The sequence below is a fragment of the Budorcas taxicolor genome, chromosome 2 (assembly GCF_023091745.1).
Source record: "Budorcas taxicolor isolate Tak-1 chromosome 2, Takin1.1, whole genome shotgun sequence".
Taxonomy (NCBI): domain Eukaryota; kingdom Metazoa; phylum Chordata; class Mammalia; order Artiodactyla; family Bovidae; genus Budorcas; species Budorcas taxicolor.
In genome coordinates, this window is record NC_068911.1 from 137,876,357 (window position 1) to 137,888,371 (window position 12,015).

At 37.4% G+C, this 12,015-nt stretch overlaps 1 protein-coding gene across 1 annotated transcript in view; it reads left to right on the plus strand.

Annotated features, from left to right (window-relative positions):
• Positions 1-12,015, plus strand: part of PARD3B (par-3 family cell polarity regulator beta) — a 1,141,780-nt gene that overhangs the window by 611,497 nt on the left and 518,268 nt on the right. Inside the window, exons 6-9 of the mRNA XM_052664164.1 lie at positions 166-252; positions 5,930-6,055; positions 8,214-8,572; positions 11,189-11,328. Coding sequence (XP_052520124.1) covers positions 166-252; positions 5,930-6,055; positions 8,214-8,572; positions 11,189-11,328 — 712 coding nt within the window. The remainder of the gene's footprint in view (positions 1-165; positions 253-5,929; positions 6,056-8,213; positions 8,573-11,188; positions 11,329-12,015) is intronic.

Consider the following 12,015-nt stretch of genomic DNA (forward strand, 5'->3'; position numbering starts at 1 on the left):
CAGCAAATCACGTACTCCTTTGATTTCATCTCTGCTGTTAAATTTACAGTAGTTGTTAAAATCTGAAGTTTTTTTGGTTTTCTTTTTAATATGCCACATCTGCTGTTTTGTTTTTGTTTTAGCAAAGACTCATTTGTACTTTCTTTTTCTTTTTGTCTGTCCCAGTGATATGACAAGAACAGTGGAGATTTCCGGGGAAGGAGGCCCCTTGGGAATACATGTAGTGCCTTTCTTTTCATCTCTGAGTGGAAGGTAAGATGTTTTCCTTATATCAGAAGCTCATGCTAATGAAAAACTTGACTTGAGCTCATTTTCCCAAACATTTTTTAGAAGAGGATTAAGTGTATGTCTCTGTTGTTTAGATGGACACCTCGTACATTGGCCACTTATTTGTTAGAAACAAAATAATATTGCTTACTTCTAGGATACAATGGAAAAGAAATCATGTTTTCTGTATTTACAATTAAGTAAGAAGTACTTTCTTAAAGTATTCTTATCAGTAACACATATAAACAGAAATCATGGAAAGACTTTAACATGTGGTTAGACAAACTGAATTTTTTAATGTTCAAAATGCACTTAAAAGAAATATAACAATTCCAAATTGACATTTCTTGATCTTCTTCATGTTTATGGAGTGTCTAATAATAAATATTTTAATATTATAAGTATATATCAGAAATTCAATATATTCTGATTTAGCTAAGTAGCAAAATGCCTTTATTCTGTTTATTTTGTTCTAAAATATAATATAATCAATCAAAAATAATTTGACACATCCTTTTGAAATTTAGTAAGTGGTAATATTATTGTGTCACCATTTCTTGAAATTCATGTCTTCTTAACTGGATGTATGGAGAAGGAAATAGCAACCCACTCCATTATTCTTGCCTGAAGAATTCCATGGACAGAGGAGCCTGGCAGACTACAGTCCATGGGGTTGCAAAGAGAGACACAACTGAATGTCTATCACTCACTCCTCACTAAGGATGTAAAACTTGTTTTACTGATGAGAATTAAAATGTGTGCCTGAGAGTTAATGTTAGTACCATTGTAACAACCTTATGAAACTAGTATTAGATATTGTATTATTTTTCTAGAAGATGGCTACCTTGAGGACTAGATTGATACAGACAAAGGCTGTCAGAAACTTAAAGAAAATCAGTTTCTCCCTGTTTGACATGATTTAAATTATTTTGTTAAATTTATTTTCTTAAATGTATCATTAAAAAGGCACAGTACCTGATTTTAGTTTAAGTGATCAAAGACCAGAAAAGTCAGTTGATTTTCCTCAAAGTCATATAAAATTCAAATATCCTGACTTGTCCTCACTCCATTGTTCTTTCTAGAACAAAACTTTCCCCAAAGGTTATATGTATTAATTTACTGGCTCTGAATATTTATTCAATTTGGTCTGCCGTATAGTGGCAAGAGCAGATTTAGTCATGATATTTTGGTTGGCATCATTTTCAGCAGGTAGCCATCTGCCACCTGTAATTGCAAAGTCATCACCTTTTTTAGCAAATAACATCTGATGCCAAGCTCTTGCTGGAATGAATGTCCCCTAAAAAGAAATGAACTGAAAAGCTAGTGGCTCTTATTATCTCATTTCCTGTATGTGTTAATAAGCGTGTTTATAAATGTTATGGGTTATGGCACGGGACAAGCTGAGGTTGTTTTTGATAGACAGAGCAAGTATTTACCCAGTTGTCACAAGAAATTCTAATGGCTTTTGGCAGAAGTGTACTGATAGAGCTTTGTGAAATACCAGCATGGCTAAATTACTAGGCCCCTTTAGCTTAATGAAGCTGGAATAGAACACAAGATCATCCCAATTTTCAAACCATGAAGAAATATACAACATGACAGTCACCCTACTTCAATTTCAGTCATTCGGAAAACAACTTGACCCTCTAGACTAGAAATCACCTTCTCTCACTTCAAATGAGGAAAACGCACTACAGTGTATTGATTTGCTCCCTGCTCCTTCCTGGTTCTGATTTCTAGCATAAGCGTTGTAGAACAGGAAGAAGAATATTGGACTTGGACTTGAAGCAATTGGATTTGGATATCAGTGTTCTCTTTTGAATAACCTTGAGTAAGTCCCCTAAACTTGCCTCTTGTGAATACCTACTTCACATCAAGATTGTGAGGATTAAATGGCATTAAAAATATGAACACTCCTTGTAAAACACACAACCTATGGATGTGTAAATTATTAGGATTATTACTGTTTTGTCTAAAACAGAACAGCCTGGTTCAGAAATGAACTTTTATAAGTTCACGGTCAACTTTTCAGTAACTTTGTGAAATGATTGCATAATTTTTTTTTTTTTTTTTTTTTTTTTGCTATCCACTAGTATTACAGAAAGGAAATTTAATTAAAAAACATAAAAAAATAATATGGAAGTGGAGACATGAGCCAATAAAAGTTAAGAAGTAATGAGTACAGGCTGAAACAGCACACTTAACTCAACCCATGTGTCTAGAAGCAACTGCATATAGAGCGTGTCAGACAAGTGTCTGACTTCATCATGCCATATGGTCACCCTGTGTGAGCACAGAGGGTGGGGGGAGTTAAGGTCATAGTAGTAACTTAGTTCTTAATTTCCTTCCATTTATTGGTTTGTGTCATTATTTTAAATTGGAATTTACATTTAATTATTTACTAAGACTACTGTAATTGGCTTTGCCTTTAGTTTCTTTTTTATTTTTTTTTCTTTTACAAAAATGGAGCCACACCTGTTGTAGAATAATATCCCTAATCAAAGTTAGAACACCCTGAGTATAACATACGGACTGTTATATTAGACAAGGCCTCATTGGATTCATTGGGATACAGAATGCTGCTTAAATGGAGAAAAATTGGCTTGCACAATAAAAACAAAAAAAAAGCAAAAGAAAAAACACCTAGAGTTCCTGCAAGTAAAAAGCAACTTGATTTCATTTAAAAAGAAATAATATATATATAGTTTTATTTTAGAATTAAAAGCATGAAATCTAATTGTCTGTCAGTAAAGTATACCTGCTTCACAGTAAAAACAGCTAAATGTGAAACAGAAGAAGGAAGGAATGGATGAAGAGGGACATATAAAGTGAGGAGAAGATATGCTCAGGTAAAAAGTCTAAGCTGGTGAGCAACCAAGGTGGTGTGATACTGTGGGGAGAAAGGAGGAGGTAAGCAGTGGGTAGGTTTGTGCCTACGTGATTATTAGAAGCACAAAAAGCAATTGTTACACCTCTCATTCTGCTGGGCTGTGGATTTCAGCCTCCTTTATCAGGGCTCCTTAATGCAAATTAGTTTGTTCATTTCAGCCTGTAACTCTTCCACAGCATTAATTTTGAAGTCTCAAAAAGTCTTGGTCCCAAAGGAGATAGCTCCCCACAGCCCACCCATCAGGGACAAAGAGGGAAAAGAGAGCCTCTCTTCTGCGCCTTTTCATACCGGTCTGGATGAAATCAAACTAGAGGGAATCCACCCCTTCCATCGAATAAAGAAGGCAGGAGTGGTTCGTTGCCAGGGACCAAACTAATAAAATCAGTCAGTTTTACATTTTACCAAAATTACCTCTGACACATGGGTTTTACAGTTGGGCTTATTCTGTCAATAAATTTTTCATGGAAAGTTAGGTTATTTAGATGAGTGAGGTTCACATAGCATACTCCAGCTGTAATATGCCAGCTAAATTGCAACCCAGTGGCCTGAAAGAATTAATTCATCTCCCAAAATGTGAAATTAAATCCTAGGGAGCAACATTACATGACTGATGATGTACTGAATTAAATTAAAGGAAGACTTGAATGCTTGTTAAAAAAATATCGCTTACATAAACTAGTTTATAACCACATGTGAGCCTCCTAATGGATCGTGTTATTGTGAATCCACCATAACAAAAATCCAGAATGTGAACTATTATAGAGAGTTGTTTAATTTAGGAGAGAAACACTATTTTGTTCTATTTCTTTCTTTCCTTTTTTCTTTGACATGTCAAATAGTTCAATTCTTAATATTATGTTACAAGATTAAGGTGGGATTAGTACCTTACAAATATTAATTTAAATCCCAGATTCTTTATCACATAGTAGTGTTGTCCCCTATTCTCCTCCACACAGAATATGACTAGTTCACTAACCTACTAGAATTCGGAAATGAAGCGTCAGTGCATGCTTGGCTTGTGACCCAGAGCCTTCCCCTCAGTAGGAGATGGCGTGACTATTTGCTCTCTCATGTATCAGCCTACAGTGTTCATTTAACTGTTATGCAGTAGAAATCTAAACAGCCCTGCTTTTGCCTCTCCTCTGGCCTTCTTGAGATGACACGGGCTCATCAGATGAACTGAATTCCTGGAGGCAGAGGCCCCACCCTGTGGCAGCTCCAAACAGGAAGATGGTTTCCTCCTCCATTCTCATTAAAGACTCCTCTTTTTCCATGGCGGACCTGACTATTCACGCATAAAATGTGCTCATGTTTTATTTAGATTTGATTTAATGCAAAGGGAATACGTAATAGCACGTAAGACACCTGTATGGAAGAGTATGACAAAGTAGGAAGACAGGAGGAGGAGGGAAGAAGAGGCTGGGGGTTTTCTACATGCAGCAGACTCCTCATGGAGGATGTATCTGTCTGTCTTATCCTGAGAAACCTGGGACCCTTACATGCCACAAGGAACAGAGAAATCCCTCACATGAGAAATGGCTAAAAAATACACAAGTTTGGTTTCTTTCAGTTTTCAGTTCAAATACTACCAGTATGTAATAGGTACATCCAAGTACACACATATACACACAGAATTCTTTCTTGTTATTGCTGTAGTTTTCTTTTCTCCTGTTCTTTTTCTCCAACTCCCTTCTCCTTCCTCCTATTTTAAGCCACAGTTGCGAGGCACCAGTAGGCATGGGGAATCCTCTCTGCATGCAGATTCTTCCTGGTTGAAATTTTAGACAACTCCCTCCAAACTCCTGCTTTCATCTGGCCACTGTGTCAGGAGTGTGGACTACTCCAGCCTCATCAGATAAGTCCATCAGCTAGCATTCAAGGCCCCTCCACGTGGCACTGGCCTCCCCATCCAGCATGAGCTCCCACCCTGCTCCACTTAAACAGACACACCCAGTCAACCCCGTCTCCATGTGTTCTCTGTCTCCTCCGATCCAAATCCCATTCATTCTCCTGATCCAGTTTATATCCTACTTTCTTCCCAAATTCTTCCATGAAAACTCAGCCTATTGATAGCCCCAGATTTCTTTCTTTTTTAGTTTCCCCTGTACTCCAGGCTGGTACTGAGCTGTCATCCTGGTCCTATAGCCCTGTTTCATATCCCTCCATCCCAAGTGCGTAGAGAACACTCAACACACACTTAATTCAGTGACTTGAACATATGGGACCAAACTTCTTTCTAAATTGAATAATGTGGCCTGTGCTAAATGTTTTCTTCTTAGAATGCATATTATTAAAAGAGGCAGGAAGATTGCAAAAAAACTATTGTGAAACCTAATCCTCTCCTGTTATCAAATGTCAAGTGCTCCCTTGACACCAACTCAAACTTACTTATTACAGTCAGCCCTTCTGTGATGCCCTCTCTAAACCACGAATCCCGTGTGTCCTCAGCTCCACTAAGCAACAGTAGCCTTTTCTAAGTTTAGTAAAAGCATGAGGAATGGAGCTATTGATCAATGTGCTCTGGGTTGGTGTTTATGTATATTTGTCTTAGGAGGATAGTTTCTTCTTTTAGCGAGTTGTGAGGGTAGGTGTGTTTTTCTGATTTTGTTTTGTGTTTTACTAAAGATTTTAAATAACAAACAGTTGCCTGGATGTAAACCATGATTTCTTTCATAAGGAGGAGTTAGTACTCATTTCTGAACAGCTGCAAGTGGAGAAACAACTTGCATATTATTATTCAGTCATTCTCTTCCATTTAAATGTTGCATTCAGGATTCTAGGACTCTTCATTCGTGGCATTGAAGAAAACAGCAGGTCCAAACGGGAGGGACTGTTTCACGAAAATGAATGTATTGTAAAAATCAACAACGTGGACCTCGTAGACAAAACCTTTGCTCAGTAAGCACTTTTTTTCTTTCTTTTTTAATTTTACTTTATTGCTTCCTAAAATGCTTATTATAATCATTACTGTACTCATTATGATCAAAACTGTAGGTATAATTTCTGGTTAGTTCCCTTTGACTCCAGACCATCCATTTTCAAATGCATCCTGGGTTTGAGCATACTCAGGGGTGGCCTGCACAAGTCCCTGACAGCCCAGAGAAGGACGAAGTATAGAACGAAGCAAGCCTTCTGCCTGGCTGTCTTTCTGTGACATCGATAGACGGGTTTGTTTTTCTTGGGATACGGGTCAGTTAGACTGGTATTTAATGACTCTTTTCACAGACTGTTAGTTCGGCTTACTAATTAACTTCCTTGGTGTCAGCAGTCTTCCTTAAACTAAATATCTATGAGAGATGTCTATGAGGACTCACTGAATAATAGAAACAAATGAAAAAAAATGTAAAATACCCTCCTTCAAGAAATTATTTATCTGCATGTGAAGTGTTATAGGAATAGGTCTTTATACCTAAGAATTAGACTATGCAGCAGTGTACATATACTTTTTAAAATGTATATTGGCATTGCAATGGAATAAGGGACTAATTACTAATATCCTTTAGTAATCATCATCGAACTCTACTGTTTCAAACAAAAACAACTCAGTCTTCTCTGTGACCATTAGTTGCCAATATTATGTTGGGTAGAAAGGGTGAGTAGTTGTGGATGGAGTGGCAGTGGGCACTAGCTGCTTCAGTGTAGGAAAAAAATGAAGCCTCTGGAGACTATTTCTGAAAATAATGAAAAATAGGCAAAATTATAATTATTATCAATAATGATATTATTTTTATATGTCACTGTGCTTTTTACCAAGACTTAATAGTAATGCAAGGCAGACATTACTCCCTGTATTACTGAGGTGGAAATGAAGGCTTGTAAAATTTCAATATGAACTAGAAATTGAATCCTAGTCAAAAATCTACCAGAGGAGATGGGCTGTGTATATGAAGTCTTCTCTCTTCTCCACTAGCAAGAAGTAAGCTCTTCATTAATAAGATGAGGAGGAGCTTAGATAGCAGTTGGAATTGTGATTAATTTTTATTTGGTATGGCTGCTAGTAACAAAGACCTGAATTAAAGGTATCTTACACAAAATTTACCTTTTTTAAGGACAAATAAGTGTGGAGGTGGCAGTCTAAACTTAGTTTGGAGGGCTCACCATCATCAGTGAATTAAGCATCTTCCATCTTTCTGCTTGGCCATCCTTCTTATGTGGCTACCATCTTTAAGCTATCTCATGGTCACAAGGTAATTGCTTGAGTTCCCTCCATCACTTCTGAGTTTCAAGAAATAGGAAAGAGAAATGGAACAAAAAAGTTCCTGCCTCCCAACTGAACCAGATTCCCTATTGCCCTTCATCTCATTGATAAGAAAGCTGGGAAAGATTGTTGTTTTACCTGGTCATTAGGTATAAGGAGGCATAAGAAGAAGGAAAGAAAAAGTAATAGGAAATTTGAAGAAATGCACAAAGTGCTAAAACAAAAAAAGTAAAAAATGCAGGTACTCTTTAGTGAAATAAATAAGAGAAAGTATGCATTTTGGGTTGACAGTCCACTGTGATATTTGGCACAACCAACATACCTACTAAATGTCACCATGGAGAACTGTCTGTGTCAAAATTGAGCTTCTTGAAACAACCCACATTAGAAAAGACCTGTCCTGCAGAATAAAGTCCTAAAAGGAAACCAAATGATAATCTGATGACCACTATCAAAGATTGTTTTTCTTTCCATTTAAAATTAGAGCTTCCTTTTATGTTGAGTTCAGTAAACACTTCTGGATAGAATTTCAGATTTAGAAATGCTTAAAAGCTGTGGGTCGTTAGACCAGTTAATCTCTCTGAGCCTCAGTTTCTTCATTTTGCAAAATAAGACCTAAGTATACCTACCTAACATTGTTGTTAAAAAAACTGAATGAGAGCATCACGCATGTTGCTGGTGCACACGTACATAGCCCAGTGCAGTGGCACCTCATGAGCAGGCCATACGTGGTGACCAGCACTTAGTTAGCAAAGTCATATCGGTGGTAACACCTGTGCATGCGCTCCCAGGCTGCCCCCATAGCTGTGACTCTGGGTGCTGGGACATAGGATCACTATACATTCACTGTCTTTCAAGGGCTCAAGACCTCTTCCGTCAGGCAATGAAATCTCCAAGTGTGCTCCTCCGCGTGCTTCCACCTCAGAACCGGGAACAGTATGAAAAAGCAGTCATTGGACCTCTTAACATTTTTGGCAACAATGATCGCATGTTGAGAACAAAGGAGCCGCCTCCTGTCCAAGGAAAATCAGGGATAAAGACAATAAATCTCACAGGAACAAGCAGTCCTGAAGAAGATGCATCAACTTCTCTGCAACAGAGCAAGAGCCCCCGAGTACCAAGACTAGGTAGAAAACCATCCTCTCCCTCACTCTCCCCACTCATGGGGTTTGGCAGCAAGAAGAATGCAAAGAAAATTAAGATTGACCTAAAGAAAGGTAATTATTAAATTATGCTTAATTCCATTCTATGATTGTAACATGTAAAATTGGTTAAGAGAAATACATTAAGGCTAATTTTGTTAATTCTCCTTCCATTTAATTGAATTAGAGAATAAATTGAAGTGTATACTGCAGTAACTTAAATTTCTTGAATTTTTTTTTTCTGGAGAGTATAGATTATTTGAAACAAGAAAGTGATAAAGACATGCTGGGAAATAAAACCATGACAAACTTGATAGGAGCAGAGTGATGCTGCATCACAACTTAGACTAAATAGGCACTGAAATTCAGTTGTCTCTGTTTTGAGCACGACTAGGCTTCCCTGATGGCTCAGTGGTAAAGAATCCACCTGCAATGCAGGAGTCCCCGGTTCAATTCCTGGGTCAGAAACATCTGCTAGAGAAGGGATAGGCTACCCACTCCACTATTCTTGGGCTTCCCTGGTGGCTCAGCTGGTAAAGAATCCTCCTGCAGTGCGGGAGACCTGGGTTCGATCCCTGGGTTGGGAAGATCCCCTGGAGAAGGGAAAGGCTACCTATTCAGGTATTCTGTCCTGGAGAATTCCATGGACTCTAGTCCATGGGGTCACAAGGAGTCAGGTACAACTCAGCACCTTTCCTCACTCACTCAGTGATTTTTGAAGCATCCTTTAGTCCAAGCAGAAAAGCCAGTATTATTGTTTCTGGTTCTCAAAGATAGTTTTATACCAGCAAAAATTATTCCTCAGCAAATACGGGGTAATTAGTGATTTCACAAATTCAACAATGCAAATAATGTTTCAAATATTCTTAATTTCAAAAGCGTATATAACCTTTTATTTCTTCATCTTTTTAAAAGTTTTTTATCCATTTCAAGCCCAGATCAATGACTAGATCGTGTGTGTTCATACATATTGATACAGTATTATACATACACACATACACATTTATGTATTTCTGTGCTTTTATTTTGTGACTTCTCCTCATAGTCCCTTCACCCACTGAACCTTCTGCAATCCGCTGGGATTTTCAGGGCTTCATTCAAAAGAAACCAATATTTTATGGATTCCTGTTGGAATTCATAGAAAATATAATGATACCAAGGTAGTTTTTGAATACATATTAACATATATTTAAAGCATGTAACATATGCCTTTAATCAGGATATAAAGATTATTCTGAAGGATCCTCTAGTCAAAATTTTGTCCTTCTATAAGAATTTTATACTGGGAAAAAAATGTATTGACTAGGATGCACAATTAGGCTTTTTAGATAAATGCATCACTCGTACTTTTCATACAAATTATGCAGCTATGTATAAGGCATGGGGTTGAGTGCTTTGAGGATAGATAAATTAGACATGGAACGTGACCTTAAAAATCCATCAGAAAGCTTTGGATGCAAAAATAAAGGATATTACATCCCAGAGCTGTGTTTTAAGAAGATTAATCTGACAGCAAAAAGATATACTAAAGGAGAGAGAAGATAACAAGGGATCAGTGAAGGGTGTCCAGTGTAATATTTATGCCTAAATCACTGAATGGGTATAGATGGAAAGAGAAAGGAATTACAGTTATTGTTGGTTTTCAGCCAAGGTGGCTTGCACAATGGGGATGCCATTACAAGAAATTAGAATTTTAAGTGTAAAAGGCCAGGATCTGGGATGGAGAAGGAAGTTTGCAGTGAAGTTTAAAGTGCTGGTCATAGCCTGGAAACTGACACCAGAGAGATTAGAGCCAAACAAAGAGATGTCGGTGTCATCTATAGAGAGATGGTGTTTGGAGACAGGAGCCAGGCAAGGCAGAGTCTAGAGGACAAGTTGTTCCAGATGCTTGGGGAACATCTGTGTTTACATAGGACATCAATGAGTAAGAGAAAGATTGACAGATGTGTTGTGATCAGAGATGCAGAAAACTAGAAAGTATAAAGAAAACCAAGTCTATGAAGTATATGAAACTAAGAGGGGAGTTAATTTCAAGAAAATGGTTGGTGAGAAGTGTCAAAGCTAGAGAAGGGGAAGGATCAGGATAGGAAAAATGACTGATACAGTCACAGATAGGTCACTGGTAATGGAAGAGTGAAGAAGCAGTAGGACTGAAGTAAGGATTCTTCAGGGTAAAGAAAACTCTAAGCATTCACACAGAGTGAAAAAGACAAAACTCAAAAGACATTGGCGATGTGAGAGAACAGAATAGGAGCAGCAGGAACCAGTGATGTGGCCATGGGATGAAGTACACAGAAATGGAGATGCAGGTGGAGAGTGAGCCGCGGGCTGGCTAGCTGATTGAAGGCCAACATGTCAGATGGCCTCTTGCTTCTCAGGAAAGTGTGAAGTCAAGTGATGGTTTATTAAGAAGTCAGTCTCCCAGGTGTATGGATAATATATGGCCTTTTTTGTAAGACCTTAATAACACATCTACATTGGCCCTAAATTCATGGTAATATAATCATGGCCTGTCAAGAACTGTAATCTGTATTTAAAACTAGAAACTCAAACATATTTAAGATATTTGCTAGAATGTCAGTATTTCACTTTTTCTATGTTAGTCTAAATTAGGTCTGTTTAACTAGAAGATTGAATATAACATTTCTCCAGCTAAAGGTGATCGTGCATTTTCTTGGTCTTATACACTAGGGCCTGAAGGACTTGGTTTCACTGTGGTTACCAGAGATTCTTCCATACATGGTCCAGGTCCCATTTTTGTAAAAAACATTTTACCAAAGGGAGCAGCAATAAAAGATGGCCGCCTGCAATCAGGGGACAGAATTTTGGAGGTAAGAATTAGAATGAATATCTTCAATAAAATATTTCTTTGTGTTTAAGTAAATGAAGTGTATGAAATTTTAAATTAATTATATTGAAAAGTGTACTTGTAGACAAGATAAGGACTTTAATTAGAAAAGTGGTTAATCAATAGCTGACTTTGTAAGTCCTCAATAAGGGCAGTGATATGGAGTCAAATATTGAAAAGTTTTTCCTATCTCCTCTTTCTTACTTCCACCTCTTAGAGTCCCTGGGGGATTTGAGTCATATCCATGAGTTCATCATATAGTCAGTTAGGGCTGAGAATTACAGAGTTGCACCCAATTACTTGTAATAGTTTCTTTAAACTTCTCTAAGAATGGGCCAGTCTGTGTTAGTTCAGTCTATGCATATAGAGAAGTATTTGGAATACTCAAAGGAAGAGGCTTTTTTTTCCCATTTATTTTTGTTTAATAGTATTGTCTTCTTGTCTACCTATATTGTCAATTTACCTTTCAAGAAATCATCTTCATGGAAACTGACTGGTTCCACTTAACTTGCCCATGGCATGGAAGCAACACCAGAGCTTTGTATACAGTTCTAGATCATGAAAGAAAATGGTTCAAATGATTAATGTAGCCCCAAATTAGAATCTCCAATAATGTATGGTAACCTAGGGACTATAACTTTCTAACATAGAGAACACTGTAGAATTATAA